Source organism: Fukomys damarensis, unplaced genomic scaffold (assembly GCF_012274545.1).
Source record: "Fukomys damarensis isolate Sample0158 unplaced genomic scaffold, DMR_v1.0_HiC HiC_scaffold_10, whole genome shotgun sequence".
NCBI classification, from domain to species: Eukaryota; Metazoa; Chordata; class Mammalia; order Rodentia; family Bathyergidae; genus Fukomys; species Fukomys damarensis.
In genome coordinates this window covers 16,013,588-16,033,657 of record NW_022900922.1, presented here as the reverse complement: position 1 = coordinate 16,033,657, position 20,070 = coordinate 16,013,588, and the positions used below count along the sequence as shown (strand labels likewise).

At 46.5% G+C, this 20,070-nt stretch overlaps 1 protein-coding gene across 2 annotated transcripts in view; it reads left to right on the top strand.

The window, feature by feature from the left end:
- The first annotated feature begins 229 nt into the window (after positions 1–229).
- The window catches only part of Galnt2 (polypeptide N-acetylgalactosaminyltransferase 2), a 127,536-nt gene continuing 107,695 nt past the window's right edge, over positions 230–20,070 (top strand). Inside the window, exon 1 of one of the 2 annotated variants that reach the window (XM_010621919.2) lies at positions 230–253. In XM_010621919.2, the coding sequence (XP_010620221.1) occupies positions 245–253 (9 nt within the window). In that variant the 5' untranslated portion in view covers positions 230–244. Of the gene's footprint in view, positions 254–3,866; positions 3,943–20,070 lie in introns of those variants that run through there. The other variant, XM_033761861.1, reaches the window with a different exon arrangement.

The following is a 20,070-nucleotide window of genomic DNA, read 5'->3' as shown; positions in this document are numbered from 1 at the left end:
TGTAGCAGTGTTGTATTTTAGAATTTCTCTCCCTGATTAGTGCTGGAGAGTATAGGGTATTGTTTTGCTTGTGCTGGCCCCAAAGGGTGTTCCCGGTAATTGAGTAAATCTGCCTTTTAATCCCAATGTTGTGTTGGAAAGCACTATGCATCATTACCAAGTACACCAAGGTGTTTACAACCTGAGGGCTCAACTCATTGTGTCATTCTTTGTTTTCAGGCACTGCAGACAGGAGGCAGCCTTCATGGAGAGGGTATGTTCAGGGACCTAGCTGCCCGTAGAGACCCATTTGTCAGGACCCAGGGAACAGATCTGACATTGAGCCCTCAGAGCAATGTGGCAAGGTTCTCAGGCAGAGGGTGCTCTGCCACCAGGCCACACCTGGGGACTGGTGCTGATGGAAGCGCCACGTGCTTGTTGCCAAGGCAATCTCATCAGACCACCCTGGGGATTTGCAAATAGTTTTGCCTGTTTCTGCCTTCTGGTCTGACACCAGAACCCCAGGACACTTGGTCATGGGAGCTCTGCATGGCACAGCTGGCTCAGGAGCATCTCAGGCTGCTGTGACAGGTAAAAAGCCTGTTGGTTTCGGGCAAGTCACTTAGCCCTTCTGTGCCTTTTCTTCACTTGGCTCTCTGGGGTTGATTAGTGAGGAATAAATTAGTAAGTGTAAAATGCTCAGAATGGTGCCTTACCCTCATGCTCACATAGTGAGTACTCAGTGTTAATCACTGTTGTTAGTGCTAACTGACTTGTTAAAAAGTGTCAGGGTGCTGAGCACCCTGCAAGCCTCCCTAGTCTCTACACCACTGGATAGACAGACATTTGTCCCACAAAAGCAGGTTGTTCTGAAAGGAGCTGAGGGTGAGGAGCACCTACAGATTAGGGAGTGGAGCACAGAGTGGGCACAGTGGGAAAGTGTCCCCTGATTTGAAGCTGGGGGCCTGATTCTCACCACTCCATGCTGCATCACTACAGGGTCATTTCCCAATTGCACCCCTCCATCTCTTGTAACTTGTCTTTGAAGAGTTATACCAGGATCTGTTTTTTAACTAGATGGCTATATGATTAATTTTTAAAACTCTTAATTGGGAATTTGGTTTTCTTCACCATCTTGAGCTGTTATTATGTGAATATAGCATGTTATTTGAAAACTTTTCCACAAGATTTTAATATTGGTAAACATTCTTTTAATTTCATTAGTTCAGTTTCTGGCTTTTGACACTGTAGGTGAGTGACAAACAAGACAAATTAATAATTGTGACACTACAGCAAAGTCCCCTGGTGAGGACTTGAGGACTAGTTCTGTCAATTAGCTAAATGTTTATGTGGTTTCTCTGATACCTCTAATTAAGACAACTTAAAACTGGATTGCACATAAGTAAATATGCCCTGTGATGACGATTTCAGGGAAGAGTAATCTGAAAGACCCGAGCATGTGGTGATGGTGACTGTTGTAGGACATCACAGCGCCATTTCCTAGACCTGCTGTCATTCCTGAGTGGCTGAGGAGCTCAGCCTCCACTCCTCTTTATGAAGCAGGGCTTGGTGGATGCAGTGAGGTGCTGGGGGTGCTGGCCAGGAGGAGCTCTGTGAGGCTCCTTTTAGTTTCTGGCATGGTGTCTCTGAGTCAGGAGCAGACATACAAGTGTGAGCTCCCGGGCTAGGGATATGAATCAAGGCTCACAAGCCCCTGGGAGGCACCATTCTTTTCTCTTGTGTGTCTCTTCTTTTGATGGCCTGGAGTTGCCTTGGATCTTGGGGAGTCTGGTTCCTTGTTGAAGGAGTTTGGAGCTGAATGAAGACAAAATTGTGTGTGGGCCCTGCTGTAAGGTATTGTGATGGTCAGAGTGCAGTAAACGTTCCCAGGACACTGTGGACAGCTGGAGTGAGCTGATGGACAGTTGTCATGTGAGTGTGTAGCTCCACAGGTGCCAGGCTCATTGTCTCCTCTCACACCGTTGAGCTGGCCCACTGTGAGGTCCCCTGTGTGCCATCTCCACCTCCAGGTGGCTCTCGTCCCTCCCCCAAGTGCTGAGCTGCAAGAGTCTGATTCAGGCACTTTCCACATTTTCTGACATTTGTTTATTCCAGAAAGGGAGTGTGGCAGCTGTTGGCTGTCAGGAGAGAGGCCTTGTCTCTGAGCTCTGCACACACAGGAATAGCGCAGGAGTCTGGAGACCTGACCCCAGCTAGTAGGAGTCATGCAGGAGTGTGTGCACCGAGGTGCTAGGTGGCAACTGGGTGATGGTGCAGGGGGATGAGCTAAGGTGACCTTTGAAGGTTGCCTGCAGCCCCCTGATGCTTGTGGTATGTTAAAATGTCTCAAGATTTAGATTCCCCACTTTAAGACATTGGTTTCTGCTTTAGAAAGTGATCCTTGCCATTAAACATAGCTCAGTGAATGTAGGAGGAGGTAGTTAGCATTCAGGTTTTAGTTTTCAAGGTAGTAACAGTGGTTGCCCTACTGTTTTATTTGGTGTATCTGGATTGATTGATATACACAGCTATAACTGTGTATACTAAAATGAAAAATTCCCATGGGCTTCTCTTAGCCCTTAAGGTGCTGGTGGGGGCTTTCTGACCTATGACTGTCACAGAAGCTGGAGGAGAGGTGCACCTCTGTCGCTCAGATGTTGGGGGTGTAATGCTTTTTGAATACTGAATCATTTTGCTTTTTAATTCTGGGATCTGACTGCTTCATCTCTGAGGCTGTCCTCCTTGCTGTCCATCAAGATAGGGAGCTGCCATTATGTCTAGCTGCACATCAGTAACATCTGGGCAAATTTTAAAGTACAGAATCCCAGAACACACACCGACTGGGGCATGCATATGTCTTTAGAAAATGCTCTCCATTTGTTGGGGATTTTTCTGCTGTTGGGTGTGGCATGGTTGGCAGTGGCCTTGTTGAGAATTCATATTGTGAGGCAACTAGTCAGGATTGTGGAGCCCTTGCATGTAGTGTGGCCTTTCTGTGGTGTTGAACTTGAGACTGGTCTTCTTAGGTGTTGGCTTTTTATTTTTATTATTATTATTTAAAAAAATTTTTATAGTCGGAATGATAGGCATATCATGAGATTCCTGTTGGGTTACTGATGATGCCTTTAGCTATAAGTAGTCATTTTAGAAGTTCCGGCCCCCAGAAGCCTGCTGTTTAGAACTGTGTTGTCCTTTTACCCACAGGTGTGTATCACACACTTAGACAACTGGCAGAGATTCATGTGATCATTTGCTTTGCAACACCTGATATTGTGTCCCAGTGTCTTTGTTACGTGATCAGACATACAAATAAGTAGGACTCTGGGCTGCTACAGACTAAGTTAGGAAGATACCACTGAGGATTTGGGCACTGTGAATCTGGGGTCTTGCTCAATTTTATAGACTTTGGAACTCAATTTTAGTTCTCCTAGTTATCAGTCAGGGGTTGGATTTTGCATGAGTCAGAAATGTGTAATATTGGTGACTGATAACAGTTGTTATTGGGATGAGAACTGTGTCTGAGAATGCCCTCTCTTTGCTGTTGGGTGAGCAGCTACATTTTCTCTGCTTGTTTTCATTTGTCTGCAAGCTTGGTGGGCCAGTTTCCCCAGCCTGGGGTCTTTTTCTATATAGGATCAATACTTCTTCCCTAGAATAGGCATGGAGACTCATTTTTCATAGTTCTAATATGCAGTATATCATGTCACTCTCTTGGCCCCCAACCCATCTGCTCCTGCTAGAATGCAGACTCAGGACTGCAGTGTGTGGCTCCCTGCCAGTTGGGGGTTGGTGAGGGACCAGTGGAATGGATGTGTGTGGGCTTGATCCTTTTTCTTGGCTTCTTGGTACCCAGGTAGTTTCCTAGCAGGGCGGACCAGCCTCAGGTCACCTGTGGAGATGACAGCACCAGCTAAACAACATCCTGCCCAGGAGAGACCCTACCTTTGTGGCTGTGGAGGCCCAGTAAGTCTTGTTTCCTCCTTTTTGCCCTCAGTTCCTGAGCAGGCTGCCTCCTGTGCTTGCCACTTCCCTGGTACCGACAGGAGTTACTGGTTGCCAGAATTACTTGGGTGACTATTTATATTAAAGCCCCTCTGCTGGGTTCTCGTTGGGTCTTGACTGATTTGTGTATCTTGTCTAACACTGTAGGAATCAGTCAGTAGAATCATGTCTTGGGAGACAGATTACACTTAATTAGATCTCAGTTCCCCTGATACTCATTGGGGGTTTGCTCAGGTCCTTCTGACCACATTGTAGTGGAGTTTCTGTGTGACAGGTTTTCCTCATTAGCCCCATCTGAGGCTATCAGCAAGACTGAGCACTTTCCTGGGAAGGTCACTGCACATGATGAATGCCATTTGTTTTATAGGCTCTGTTGGCTCTGTTTTCAGATGATGGCATTTCTAACCTTGTTTTCCAAGTTGATGTCCATTATGTGATTTTGGAATTGCCCCAGCTGTAATGGTAATGTGTTTCAGCTGTACACGTTTCTGAGCAGGCTTGTGGCAGTTTGTTAGAAAAAGCATATATACTATGTGTAAACACAGATTCATGAAGAGTTTAAAGATGGTCCATATAGTTTGGGGGGATAGATAGATGGGAAGGACAGGATGAAGAGAAACAGAGTAACTAGAGAAAGAAAGTAGCCAAAGCTGGTCCTGCTCAGGTCTTTCCCATCTGTGTTCAGCATAGTCTGGTTTGGTAGGAAATTGTTACCCTGCATGTGATTAGGAATGGTAACTCCAAGACCATTTAGATTTCAGCACATGAACTCATACTGGCCAGCGAAGCTACTTCCAAACACAGAACTGTATCCTGGTATCCCAAGTTAGAAAGGAATCATGCTCGTTTGCCTGGTTCTCATTTTCTAATAAAATGGAATGTTTCCTTGTGAAGACATTTTTTTTTTAGTCTTCAGGTTTGATGGGAATCTAGCAGATGCTAACTCAAAGGTCATGGAGTATAATAATAGTATTCATGGGTGGATGACAAAAACCAAATGAGGATAGCACACCTGGCCGTCTGTCTAATTTAGTGCCTGGAGGGGCCCAGGATTTAGCTCAGTGGTTCACAAACGCAAGGACCTGAGTTTGATCCCCGGTTTAAAAAAAAAAAATTAGTGCCTGGAGCTTGCCTTGTCTAGAGCCAACTTTCTGCATCCCTTGGTTCTTTGCTGCTGCAACTCCTGGGTGCAGTGCAGAGAGGTACTAAGATAGCAGGCGTGATGAATGGTGTGTCTCTGCCCCTGACCATCTTTTGCCTGTGAACTTGGACATATTGTTTCAAGTCTCTGGGCTTTAGCTTCCTCACTTATTAATCGGGGTAATAGCACTTCATTGTGTTGTATTTAAATACATGTGTTTGCTGGCATACCTGGACAGCTGACATTACAAAAAGTATTCATGGCAAAAGTAAAACTATTACAAGTGAAATAAATGAGTAGGGGCAGGTTGTTTGGGGTGGAAGAGCAAAGCAGCTGGAGGCTCTTCTAGGAACTTTGCATGTTTGTTAGTTCATTTTGGTATGAGGGATCAAACTCAGGACCTTGAGCTTGCCAGGCAGGTGGGGCGCCACTGAGCTTTGTCCCTGGCCAACTTTGCTTGTTCTTTTGTCTAATGTTTTCAACAGGTCTGCCTGGAGACAGATTCCAATTCATGGTTTTCCTTCCCTGTATTTGGTGTGCCTAGTGCTGTGGGAGAATTAGGTGATGCCATGCAGGGAAAAGCTGGCACAGGCTGCACTGCGCTGAGTTCATAGCCACCCAGTTGCCACCACCACCCATGCCGCTGATCAGAATGTGCTGGCTTCCCCTGTTGCCACCTGTCTGCTTGTACAGGCTGAGCTACAGTGACAGTGATCCATGCAAGTCCATTACCTGAGCCTGGCTGTTCTTCACTTCTTTAGTAGCAGAGAGTTGGCACAGTGTGGGGGCAGGTGTTGACTCACTGAGGGTCTGTGAGTGTCCTGTGACTTAGGTGGACTCTTGGGACCTATCCAGTGGGGAATAAAAATAGTAACCCTTGCGCTGGCCAGCATCACAAATTTTTTCAAGCACTTCATGTGTATGAACTCATTTTTTTTTCCAGTCAAAAGCTCTTCATTCTATATTGATGTCTTTGTTTCTATTTTTTTTGTACTGGGGATTGAACTTGGGTCCTTGTGCTTGCAAGGCAGGCCACCAAACCACTGAGCTAAATCCCCGGCCCCTGTTTCTACTTTTTAACTAATATTACAGTAAATATCTGTGTAGCTTGCTTTTCTGTTTTGTCTGAAGAAGTGTTTTAACCACTCCCATTTTACCAGTGAAGAAACTGTCAAGGGAGAAAGGTGTATGTCATGGGTGCACAGGTCATAAGCAGGAGGTGTGTGTTGGAGTTCATACTGCTCCTGCTGCTCCTCTGCTGGGCCTATCTCACTGGGAGTAGAGGAGACTCTAGGAGGTGAGGTGTTGTAGTGGGTCTGTCTCCCAGCTGAGGTTGGAGGAATTCTAGGATGGAATGCCTTCCTTGGGGATTGACTGGCCCCAAAGGGTGGTGGTGTGGTGCTGGGTGATCTCCAGCATCAGGCCTGGCCGTTTTTCTTCTCTGTGTACTTGCACAATCCCGCTCCCTTGCCATGAGTAAGGGCCACTCTAAACCACTTGAACCAGTATACTGAGCTGAATGTGACACTGGGCCCTTGTAGGCTCCTTTGGCCTGGTGGCCCCACTTTGTTCCTAGGGAGTCCAGCTGCCATGCTCTGAGGTGTCCAAACTTCTCAGCTGTAGAAGGGGACCTGAGGTGGCAGCCCATGGGTGACGAGGCACTTGGAGGAGAGGAGAGAGAGGGGATTTGTGTGTTGAAGGCCAACACTTGGACACACCTGGATTTGCTAGGTTTAGCTTCACATCTGTTTGGTTACCTAGAGGATCCTGAGATATTAGAACTTCTTGTTTAAACAACTTTGTTTCAGGAGGGATCTTGCAGAGAAATGTTGGCTGGCACACTCCTGTTTGCTCTGGGCCTGGCACTGTGTCGATCCTATACGTATTGCTCAGCCACCTGATGCAGGTGCCAGCCCTGGGCCTCCTCACCAGCTCCTCCTAATGTTGCGGCATATGATTGCCATCATCTTATTGGTTTTTAATTCAATTAGGCTGGGTTTCCCAATTCATAGTTAACACTCCCCACATACCCTTCGCTGCCCCCACCCCCCACCAGGTTGGGAATTCCTTTTTCTTTTTGCTACCAGGGATTGAACTTGGTTCCTTGGTTTACAAGGGAGGCGCTGGAACCACTGAGCCAGGAATTCCTGATTCCATTGAATTTACTTACTATTCTTTCATCGGAACTCCTCTTAAAGATAGGACTTGTTGGGTGGTGTTATGTGGTTGACTCACATAACCACAGACTCATAGAGACCTGAGACCCAGAGGTTCCCTCATATCTCTGGGTTTGATCCCCATGGAGGTCCTCCCACCAACCTTCCTGTGGGAGACTCCTCAATAACAGGTGGTGAGTAGATCCTGCAGAATGAGTGATTCTTACATTTCAGGCTGGAGAGTCTGTTTAGAAGCAAATAGAATGGCTCCCTCTTGCTATTAAATGTGTAAGAATGTCATGATCACACTAAATTGCTGTCCAAAGCTCATCTGGAAAAGGATTAGATGGTGACAGAAAGAGAAAGGTCTTGTTTGATGTTTGAAATCCAGGCCCGGGTCATGAGTCATCTCAGTAATGTCATATGCCAAACTCTTAATTTAATAAACTGTCAGCGCAAATTGTTAAAACATTAAGCAGTTATGCTCAGGAGATACAGTTTTTATTTTTTATTTATCTATTTATTTTTATTTTTTATTTTTTTGGTACTGGGGATCGAATTAGGATCCTTGTGCTTGCAAGGCAGGTGGCGGAACCACTGAGCCATCCCTGGCTATGGAGATATAGTTTTTATATTTAGATTACCATTTTTTGTGAAACAAATGCATTTCCTTTTTTCATTCTTTTTATTAGTTTGTAAAATTTTTGAATTGAGGTAAAACATATACAGCATAATATAAAATTTGTTTTGGGCATTAACACTGTTGTGCAGCCATTGACACTGTTTATGTCCAGAATGGTTTCATCTTCCTAAACTGAAGCTCTGCCCCAGGGAACCCTCACACTCACCCCTCTCCAGTGCCAGCCACCTCTTCTGGACTCTCTGTGAATTTGCCGTTTTAGGTACTGTGTGTGTGGAGTTGCACAACATCTGTCCTTCCCATCTGGCTCATTTCATGTATTCTTATGTCCTCCAGTTGATGTATGTTGTAGTTGTGTTTCTCCCTTTTTGAGGCTGAATATTCATTGTATATATAAACCAAACCACATTTTGTTTATTCATTCTTCCAGCAGTGGACATGGATTATTTCCATTTTTTGTCTATATACATAATTCCTTCCTTTACATTTTAATGCTAAAATGAAACAAAATTTATTGGTAACATCTCAGGAAATTTAAAAACATCTCTTCAGGTGTAGAGTTACAGTAACATGTACCAAATATATTGAATTAGTTGGTAATTTGGAGCAACTTTATATTTTCTAAGTCTTTAGATTTGGCCTCTATAAAGTAGTTAATATAGCTAATTCTGCTTTGAATTCAAGGATCAAGATAAGTTAATACATGCAAATATACTTTATCAAAAGGGAAATATAAATGTTTGTAGTTGCTACCAAATAACCATGTAATTCTGGATATAATACCAGATAATACATTCTGAATATTTTTGTTTGCATTCTGCAAACATTTATGGTAGAGATTTGGAATAACTTAATTCTTCTAGAAACTTGATGCTTTACATTCACTTTTTTTTGAGGGCAGGCTTAAACTATGTGGGGCTGTTTGTGGGTTATTTGGCTTGAAGCCTTGTCTGAATATTGTGTAGGTTCTCCGGGATCAGTGTGGAACTTAGCTATGGACTTTAAGTTTCCTTCTCAGAGGAGTTGGTTTCCAGCCTTTCTTTGCCTCCTGCATCTCTGCTTGTGACTTGGTGGATACAAAGGACAAGTCATTTGCCATAAATTGGGGACTGCTTGTTATCTGAAGTGTCCAAGTTCCTTGCCCCAGGCTTGCTTTCCTCCAGGGCATTGTTTTCTCCTCTTTGGCTGTTCCCTCACTTGCGCACAAGCTGCTCCACTATTGCCACAATAGTAATTCTGGGATTCCTGAACCCAGGAAGAGGGTGTGTGATCAGCAGCACCTCATAGTCAGACATCTCTGGTAGTCTAGTGGAAGCAGAGTCCGTATGCTCTTTGCTAATTTCTTGGGATTGTTAAGTACTGATGTGTATTGGAGTCTACAGCAAGTCCACGCAGCCTGGCTAGCTCACCCTGAGTTACAGTGACCCTAGGAAGCTCCCCGTGGGTGCCACACTGATCCTGAGAGACTGCTAGGAACCTGGTTTGGGGTGGTGTGAGTCACATGGCTATCGCTGAGTTGGCACTCATCTTTCAGCCCTGTGCGGCCCTCAAAGGGTCTCTGTTGCACATGTTTTGTCCCTTATTCCTGGAAGGAGACTCCCCTGTCTTCTACTTGGCAGTGGCTGCCAGTCATGTGTCTGGGGCCGCATGGATAGCATCTGGCTTTGCAGATGGCCAACCTCAAGAGCCTGAGTCCTTCCTCTGGTCCTGTAGAAGGGCCAGTCTGGTTCCCCTCTTAGCATTTTTCCAGTACAGGGTTGTGAGGTATCCCTCGTCTAAGAAATGGCAGTGCCTGGGCCCTGGTGTCTGATGTCTGGGCACTGCAGGGTGAGTAGTGAATTAATGGCCTCTTCTTTTCCTATTGGGCCTAGGTTTGTATAGTCAGGGCTCAAGGGCCAGTGCTTATCTGCAGGTGTGCTATGTAGACTGTTCAATGAACAATTAAAAAAGAGGAGCCTGGTCCTTGAAGCAGTTTTAATTTGCTATGATTCCAGACAACTTGGCCAAACACACTCTTTTCTCAATTTTAAGTATATTTAAGTATTTCTCAAAGGACATTGGTGAAACTCACTCAGGCCTGGGCCAGCTGTGAGCCTGGTACTGCGCACAGTGCGATGCAAGGATTTCTGTTTAACTTTACAGCAGTCTTGGGAGGTGCAGAATCACTCACCTGATACTGTACATGACCAGGCAGGGATAGAAAGCTGAGTGATTTGCTTAGTAGAGAGGTTTCATGGGGATAAAGGCTGCCTCCCACCAGAACCTGTGTATATGTGCAAGTTCATATAGATGTATGTATACATAGGTACATTCATGCATCTATCTATACATACAAGTCCACATATGTGAATGGAAATATACATATCTAGGTAGTATGGCAGGTCTGTATGCATGCTCATACACACATGTATTATACACACACACTTGAATATGTGATATTCCAGGGGTCATCCTTATAATTCTGGCTTTTACAATAAATAAGTGTTCATTGGGCACCCCCATCCTCAGTCCTTGCCTTTTCTTGAGGGGGGTTGAGACCCCGGGGACTTGTCTAGTTCTCCAGTTGTGGTCATCTGTGGGCTGCCTGCATACAGTGGAATCCACCTGAGCTTTCTGAGCCTGCGAGTGCACATTTGTCAAGGCAGAGAAAGAAGTCTTTTTAGATATTGCGAAGTTTCCTGACTGGATCCCAGTAGTGCTTCAGCAGCTCCAGGCCCTGGTCTACCCAGCTCTGGGCTAGATATATGTTTAATAAACATGTGTGGTGGTGTGCTAGATGGGACCATGTCCTCAGAGGAGCAGAGTTCTAGAGTCTGATGGGCCTGGTCCCTGCTCATGCTGGGTGTAATTATTCGTCCTTCTGAGAACTTCCTTTCTTTCTCTTTGATGTATTCAACACAGCCTCCTTGACAGGCAGTTTGGAACATGGGCCTTGGGAAAGGGGCTTGATGCATGGTAAGAAGGAGCAGCTCATCAAGGAAATTTCAGGGGCAGTTCCCTTGACCTTAGCTGGAGTGAGCGCTGCCTCCTGCTCACTGTCCTGGGTTTCCAGTTCTTGCTTTGGAGATCCTCACAGTTTGCCCTTGTGTAGCGTCTGCATTGTGTAAAAGAAGACAGATTGTCTATCAAAGGAGCTAATTTTAGGTGCTGGTAGGTTTAAGGGTTTGGAAGACTAAAAAATATGTTTTTGTTCTCTCAGAAGAAGTACTTTTCCCTCTGAGAAACAAGCTTGACTCTTCCTTTTAACATCAGAAAAGGGGAGACTAGGCAAAGACCTGTGAGGGCAGATCAGACTGGCTTCCTGCGGCTGGTGGCTGGTGCCTGGAACATTGGCCGCCCAGCATTCTTTATGCTGTGAACATAGCATTGAAACTGTCTTAAGGAGCCTCTTGTCCGAGATGGACCCACAGCTTCAAACAGATGCAGTGATATTGGTCTTGAGAGTGAAGTTGTGTCTCTGAGATGATTAAGCCCAAAAGGATTATTTGCCTTTTCAGTTTTAGAATTCCAGTTTGTTTTCTGGAAGACCTTGTAGCAGATGTGTTCCTGTTTGGGGACCGTGAAGATTATTCTGAGATATGAAGTGAGGTTGTGCTAGCTTATTGTGACAAATACCACTGCATCTGTTTAGGATGACAAACATCTCGTGTGACAACTCTGGACCCCCTTGTGGCTTTTTTAAAGTGTGAGCAGATTAAATCTTCTAGCGTTTTTATGGGCATTGATGGAAATGTAGGTTCTGTGGGGAAATAACAATGTCTTGGGTGGTGGAAAGATAGAAATACTTGTGGCTGGCATGATGCAGATGCTGAGAGACTGTTCTCTGAGTGGGCCTGCAGAAGGGGTAGGGAGTACTCAGGTGTGGAGAAAATCTTGTCAACCACCTTTGGGGACCCAGAGAAGTGACATCTTGCTCACTGGGCATGACACAGAGACGAGACTAGGTGTGTTGGTCTCTTAAGGTTGCATCTAGAAGAGTGCTTGTTCAGTGAGATTTCTTGCCATCCAGTGGTGATTTCTTGCGCTGGAGACCTTGTAAGCATCTCTCTGTCCTTTTATGCAGGGCAGCTGTTTGCAGAGGGAGAGAGCCATAGGTAGTTCTTTGTTCTTTAGTAGTTGTTCTTGGTTTTCCCAGAGCCCAGAACCCCTTTCGTAGATGTTACTGATATTCAGAGGATCTCATTTTGCACACTGGGGCCCTGCAGTGTGGCCTGCTTCACCATCATATCCTGGGCACCCCTGTGGCATTCATAAAAAAAAAGGTGGGTGGCTGGGTGTGGTGGCGCATGCCTGTAATCCCAGCACTCGGAAGGCTGAGGCAGGAGGATCACTGCGAGTTTGAGACCAGCCTGGGCTACATAGTGAGTTCCAGGTCAGTCTCGACTATATAGTGAGACCCTGTCTCAAAAAACCTGAATGATTTTGTTGGAAGGTACTACTTGGAGAGGCTTTACTGCAATACTGACTCTTCTCTCTAGGAAAATCTGACCCTGAATAAATTGCCATCTTTCTTTAGCCTCAGGTTAGAAGGAAATGTCTGTTGCATTCTTCCTTGTTGATTCTGAGCAGTTGTTGGCACCACGGAGGGCAAGGGCTCTGCTCCCAGAATAAGATTCCTGTAGGGTTTCCTATGTGGCTCTAGAGAGATGAGTAGGTGGCTTTAAAATACACATACACACAATTATTACATAGGCACTGTGGCAGTTAGTTTTGATTTTGGCCTCAGTTTGGGAAAAGGGCAGCTGTTTAGAGAGAGCCCTGTTAGGTGATGGTGTGTCCTGTGTTCCTTGCCTTCTCCACCTGTCCTCTCTTGAGAGCTGCCTCTGCCTGACATTCACTGACTGACAGCAGTGCCTTGTAGAGTCACTGTTCTTTCAGAGATGTTCCTTTCTCAGGGTGTAGGATCTTATCTGAGAAAGCCCCATGTTGGGCCTACTCTCCTGATCCAGCCAGTGCTAGCTGAGGACCAGCATCCTGTACACCCTCAGGGCAGTGGACAAGCACCATTCTTCCAGCTGGTGAACATCCTCAGCTTCTCCTATGATACAGATGGAGACGCTGGACCCATGAAGGCTGCAGGAGTCGGCTGTGACTTTATTTGACATGGATGGGGGCTCTCCTCCTTCCTCCAAATCTTAATGGAATTACTGTCAAAACAGAAATCCTGTCTTTTGGGGCATCTGGCAGAGAAGGCTGAAGCTTTTCTGTTGTTGTGGAATGGGTTATCGGAAACCAGCTGGTGGCCTCAGAGGGATATGGCTGTCATCTCAGGCTGGTGATCTTGATTCCTAGCCCCTAGCTCTTCAGCTTCAGAAATGGGAAGGTGTAAAACCCCCACCTTGTTTGATGCAGTGAGCCTTAGAATCAATATGATGTACTGAGTGGCTAGACAGAGGCTGGAGCTGCTTCATGCAACCTCCTACTTGGCTCTCCTTTCTTAATAGGCTTCAGAGATCCTGGAAATGCAGAATTCACCAGCTCCTGGAGTTCCACCCATATCCCCTGCTGCTTCAAAACATAAATGACATTTGCAGAGCCGTGAGAATGGAGGGCCAGTGGGCTGCCCTAGGAGGTGCTGGCTGCTGTGCTGTGAGCATGTCTGGCGGGTGATTACTGGTCTCTGAAGGCACTTGGGCGCTTCCCAGACCGAGTCACAACTGACGTAGGGACTTGCCACACAGGATGCTTGCAGTTCCCATTTTAAGTGTAGGTTTGCAAGTACATACTCAGAAAATGAATCAGAGCTGGGAGAGAGTACAGAGGGACTGCAGTGAAAGTGTGGGTTGGAGGGTACAGCTATCTGTTGAGCCATACCCCAAGTGCTACTCAGTCCTTTGTGGAGGCATGGAGTGGCATGGAGGCAGGGTGGAGAGAGGTTGTTGCTGCAACCCTTCTGTTCTACTTTTTTTTTTTTGGTACTGGGGATCCAACTCTGGTCCTTGAGCTTGCAAGGCAGGCGGTGGAACCACGGAGCTAAATCCCTGGCCCTTGTTCTACTTTTTAGCTGCCTGTCTTTCCTTGACTAGCATGTAGGTGTCTCTGGACCTACTTTCTTAATCCAGGGCATGGCAATAGGTGGTGGGTGACAGACAGCTGGGAGTAGGCAGGAGGCCTCCATGATCCATCCCTGTGGAAGTGGAGGGCCACGTCCACACCTGTTCCATGGTGATCCCATCAGTCTCTGAGGGGCCCTGAGTCCAAAATTCAACCATGGTCCTAGGGCTACTGAAGTGCAGTCTGCCTGGACATCTGCTGCTTGGTGGGCTTAAGGTGGCCTTCGATGCTGACCAGACAGGGCCAGGGCCTGAGTTCTGGGGCTCATCATCTTGTTTCTTTTATTCTTTTTAAAAAATTTTTTTGGTACTGGGGATTAAACTCTGGTCCTTGCGCTTGTGAGGCAGGCAGCAGAACCACTGAGCTAAATCCCCAGCACTATTATCCTTAAATGCACCTTTTCCTGTCACATTTTAATACATCTGAAATGCATCTTATACAGTAAGAGGGTGGTATTTCACAGTTTAACAGATACCTTATGTAGCACTTAGGAAAACAGATGCTGACCTTGTACCTTCCAGCTGATGACATCCAACATCCAAGACTCGGTGATCTGGGTTGAGTGTCCTCTTCCTGGCCCACCTTCTTCTGTGTGGAGTTAACACCCTAGTGGGAGCTGTAGAATCAGCAGCATCCAAAATGGGGAGTGAGTGGGTGTCCTGGGATGGGAGCTGCTCTGTCTGACCTCTGTGAGGGGCTGCTATTCTGTTGACTCTGAAGGATGGTTTTGGCTCTTGTGCATACAGAGTACCTGGCACCCTGAGAGAGCTGAGGAGGTGTGTTCCTACCCTCCCAGGCCTGCTGATCTACGTCCCTTGTTATGGTCCACCCATTCCACTCTTTTCTGACACTTCCTGGCCATACAGTCACTGTACTGTAGCAGAGGTGATCATTTCTTCTGCCTATCTTCTGGGCCTGCCTTCTCAGAAGCAAGTCATTTATTTGGATTTTAGACTTTGTAAGCCTTGAAGGTCTCTCAGCTGTGTCTTTCTGTTTTTTTTGTTTTTTTTTTTGTCTTCAGTAGATTTTTTTAGGGACTTCTCCGATAAAGTGAAACTGAGAATGGAGGTGTGTATTGTGCATGAGTTGAAAGCAATTAGATTGGCATTGTGATGTTGGAAACCTAGGGGTTGCAATGTGTGGTTTCCCCTGTGCAGGTCCTGGTAGGCCATCAGGCTCGCAAGGAAGCTCATGCTGTGCTCTCTTGAAATGTAGGATGGTACTGAAGTTCAAGTGTATGCACATGCGAATATACATGCTGTATGCACACGTGCGTATTTGCATCTACACATGGGTATGCACGCAGTACCTGTGAGTTTACATGTATCCACACAAGGTACATTTCAGGTGTGTCTGCACACGTGTAGTTGCATGTTCATGTACTGCTTAAGTATGCATTCACATACGTACACCTGGCATGTTTATGCATGTTTGTAGGACACTGTAATGCATGTTTGGGTATATATGTGTGTGTGTGTGTGTGTACATTCCATATGAGGTTGTGTGCAAGTACTTAACACACATGCATTCCAAAGTGAACCCTGTCCAGGAAATTCTGCTCAGTACAGCTCTCCAAGTATTCAGAGCAAGGTTTGAGAATGTGCCTCATCTTCAAGGCAGAAGCACAAGTAGCTTGTGCTCTTGCCTGCTGAAATCATCAGGGATCATTTCACAGTCTTAACTTCTGATTTTTACTCCTTTAAATCCCAGAGCTAGCATTTGAATAGAAACAAGTTTGCTGTTATGCCTCTCACTTTGATTAGCTCGTTGGATTAAATTAATTGTCAGGTTGCTTGGAACCAAACTTCTTAAAATGAAAACTGTTTCACTCAGGAAATTTATGCAGTATCAAAAATGGAAGATTTTCTCCTGGAGGAAGGGGAAGGGAGCCTTATTACTGAATCTAGGGCTTTGGACCTGGAGCTGCTATGAGATGTGTTATCTTTTCTTGTCTCATCTAAGCCCTGCTCCATTGTTTTGCTGAGATTCCCACACCAGCAAAAACGTGCCTCTTCCTTAAAGAGCCTGCTGGTTATAAGGAAAAGCCACCTACCACAGTGGGCTTAAGCAGAGAAGGGAAGTGATTGGGGTGGAACGGTGGTGGTGGCTGTGGAACCATCCCACTTTAGGAGAGGAAGAAGGCAGGGGGCCCCATAATACATGAGGACTAGGACTTGCCTGGCCCCTGTGGCCACAGCAGTCCAGCTGTGCTGCCCCAGGCTGGTGGTTGTCCTTCCTCTCCGCACAGAGCTGTCTCTGCTCAGGACTCTATGTCTGCTCATTCTGGGTCTGGCTTCTCAGCCTAGGTGAGCTTGCACCAGTGGGATGGTTTAACGTGGTCATTCACAACTGCACATTTGGGGGATATGTGGCATGCTGTTTGTCCCTAAAGGGTACCACATGTGTAGCTGGGTGTTTCTATTTTCTGGGCATCTCGGATCAGAAAGCATTTTGCTCCTGTGTGACAGATGCTTCCAGTTGATCTGCTTTGGCAGGATGCAGTGGAATGAGAGAAGGCCTAACAGCACAGGTGCCTGGGTATCACATGGATCTCTTTGAGGTGCCACGTCGAACCATGCTTGCCTTCCTGGGCTCTGATTTGTCCTTTCCCAGGTGGCTCAAACAGAGATCTTCTTGCATGTCTGTGAGGGTGAGGTTAGGGAAGGGAAGAAGAGAAAGAAAGGGACTGGCTGAGCTGCACTGTTGGTTTTCCTGCCAGAGCTGCTGGAGCTTGTCTTCCATAGCCCACTTCTGGGCATGTAGTACTCATGGTCTGCTGTTGGCTAAGACAGAAGCTTGTGCTAAGCAAGGGTCTCTTCCTGTAAAGCAGGATTCATGGACTCGTGAAGTGCCCAGGGTAGTCTCCTGTCCTGGAATTTGTTACAGACTTTGCTGCCTGTTCAGCACGGGAGCAGGGGAGTAATGGCTTAAAGGTCTGTGAGTATCCTGTCCACTCTTCCATGCACTTGTGTGAGTCTGCCTGGTTTCTGCAGGGCTTTCAGCCTTAGGAGGTGTTTACTCCACGTAATTTGGGGGGCAGCACAGCATCTGGTGAGAGGGCAGAGTTCCAAGCTGGGACCATAAATGGGCCTGGTCCAGACAATTCTAGTGATACCCAGAGCTGCTGACCTGCTCTGTGAAGATGTGGAGAGGATGAGCTTTGTTTTCCCCTAAGCACAGTCTTCTTTGTAGTAGTTTCTCTCTCTTTTCTCCCAGTTTGCATGGCACTTGTGTCCAACCTGTCCCTGGAGCCACAGGGCACAGCCATTCCTAGACAGGCTGTTAAGAACTGTTGTGGGGAGGAGGTGTGGAAAGAAGGCATGACCTCTCCCTCTGGGGCACAGCCAAGGGTATGAACTCATACACTGCACCCATGTCATGTGTTGAGAATTCCATGGGCTGGACCTTGGGAGCTAGAAATGTCTTCTGATACAGAGGTACCCTTAGGGGCTTGATTTTGTTTTGTTTTGTTTTTTGACAACAGTTTCACTCTGTATTCCCAGGCTGGCCTCGAACTCTTGGTGATACTCCTGCCTCAGCCTCCTGAGCATTGAGATTACAGGGGTATACCACCACTCCTGGCCCCCCTTAGGTCTTTCTTAACCCAGTGCTGATGCTGCAGACATTGACCTCCTTACTTTAAGAGGCCTTGAGAGTGGTCCAGGGTGCTGTGCCTGGTTGGGTTTGGAAGCTCGGCTTCAGGAAGAACCTGGCATCTTCCCTGTGCAGCCTGAAGCAAGAGCCTGGGAGTATGGTCTCTGTTTCCATTCCTGCTTTTTCGTAAAGGTCTCAGCCTGAAGCAAGAGCCTGGGAGTATGGTCTCTGTTTCCATTCCTGCTTTTTCGTAAAGGTCTCAGCTATCATTAATATTGGGTTTATTATCTGTATTTTAAGTCAAGGGTGAGTTGGGGATGGGTGGTGACTCCATGGTGTGTGTATGTCTGTGCACATGTCTGATGCACATGCATGCTGTTGGCATCTTCCCTGGGGCACTGATGTCTCTGAAAAGGGTTGTGGCTCATTGTCTCCTAGGTTGGCTGCTGAAGTGCCCTTGTCCCTTCATTATAAAAGCTAGGGTTTGTCAAGTTGGGTATGTGCAGTCGTGTTGACTTGTTATGAGGGGACTACTGTACCAGTCACTAGACTGGATTTCACAGGCTCCCGAGGATATGTGTGTGTCTGTTGGCATGGCTGTTTCTGAAGGTGCTATGTGGGAGGGCGGCTCCACACTTGCTTCATTGATGTGTCTCTGTTCAGAGCTTTGGGGCTCTACTTTTGGCTTGTCATCATAGCTGGATCGTCAGACACATGAGAAATTTGCACGCTGTTTGGTGCCTCTTGAGTTTCTGGCCAGGAACAGAATTACCAGGTGCAGTCCCTCACCTCACCATGACTCTTGGCTGTGAGTGCTGGCTGTTTGCAAAACCAAAAGTTCATTTGAAGATGAAGATTATGCTCTAGCTCCAGAGACTCATATGCGACACTTGGGCTAGTGGTGCCATTGTGGGCATGCTGCCCAGGGAGTGTTTTGAAGGCAGCATAAGCTGATTGCTCACACTTGAGTATGAGTTGCAGGGCTCAAAAATAAACAACCTGTACTATGTCCATGCATGTTGCCCACATGGTGAAGCTTGCATATCTGAGTGCAAGCTTCAGGCCTTGAGAGGCAACCTCCTGAGTCATCCTCTGCTTTTCTGGCCTCTTAGCCTCTTGTGCCCATTTGTATCAGCTGGAGCCCATTAGACCTTTACTTTGCTCCTTTGGGGCCTTTTTTACTTACTGTTTTTTTGCTGTTAGGTAAAAGACCCATCCCCCCATGTGTATTTTGTATAAGGTGGCAGATGTCCTGTGTCCTTCTACATGTTGGTGAGAGAAATGTTTCAAGTGTTGCTTTCTCCTTTTTGCCCTGTGATCATAGCCTTCATTAGTTTCTCAGTAGACACAGTTTTGAAAATGACCCATATACTTAACAGATGTGATAAACCAACCTCAAAACCGCACTGTGAAGCATTCTACAATTATGCAAAAACACATGGTACCGGTTTTGCAGTCCCTCTGCCCACTAGGTGAGTCACCAAGTGACTGTGCTGAAGCCTTAGGGCTCCCCTCTGGGAGGTATGGACCTCTGGGGGGATGGCTGTTTCATTTCCAGTACTGTCTTCCCTGACCAAACAGCCAGATGTGTTGCTTCACTGGTTGGCAAGGGTGGAAAGATGCACGTGGCCTGTAACCTCATCTGCAGTAAGCTGGTATACTCTGTTCCTGTGCGTGAAATGCATCCCAAACCTAGACATGCCTCTTCTCTGATAGCGTGGAAGAAAGCACAGGAATAGAGTGAGTGCTTCTAATGGAAGATGTGGGAGGCCTCTGCCAAAAGCCTGCCTGGACACTAGAGGCTTGGGTGCACAGGCCCCAGCCGGAGGCCCGCCCAGATACCATCGGAATTGTTGCAGTGGTGAGCAGTAGAGAGAAGAAAACACTTAAGCCTCAAAACCAGACTTCCAAATCACCAAAGGCCACCCCAGGGGGTAATGAGATGGATGGAACAATCTGGAACAGCCACCTGGACTCTCTGAACTGGCAAGGAAAGAGGATCTGGAAAAACTAAAATCAGAAATAATTTCTTAGATAACAGAGATGATGTCCATGGTGAAAGACATGATTAATAACTCTAGAGCAAAAATCAAAAACAAAAACAAACTCTAGAGCAGATTTTAAAAAAGAGGAGCTGAAGAACATGATGAAATCCCAGCATAGGAAGATGTGGGAACCCTGGACCCCTCACAGTGCAGTCTCTCCCCAGATGCAGCCACTGGTGGAGGAGGAGCAGCTGGAGAAGGTCCCTGAGGGTTCCAACTTTGTATTTTGCTAGTTACTGCTCCTGAGGAGTGTCAGCCAGGCCTGCTGGGTTGATAGCATTATGTTTTAAATTAAAGGCAGGTTGACTAAGGAGAGATGGAAGGTTTACTGTGTTAGATCAAGTGCCCTTCAACCGGGATCTTACCTTAGATTTTATATATTGTAGTGTTGTACCTATGGGAAATGTCAACAGTACTGTCAAAGCCCAGTGCTTCAGGAAGAGCAGTGAGTGTGTCTGC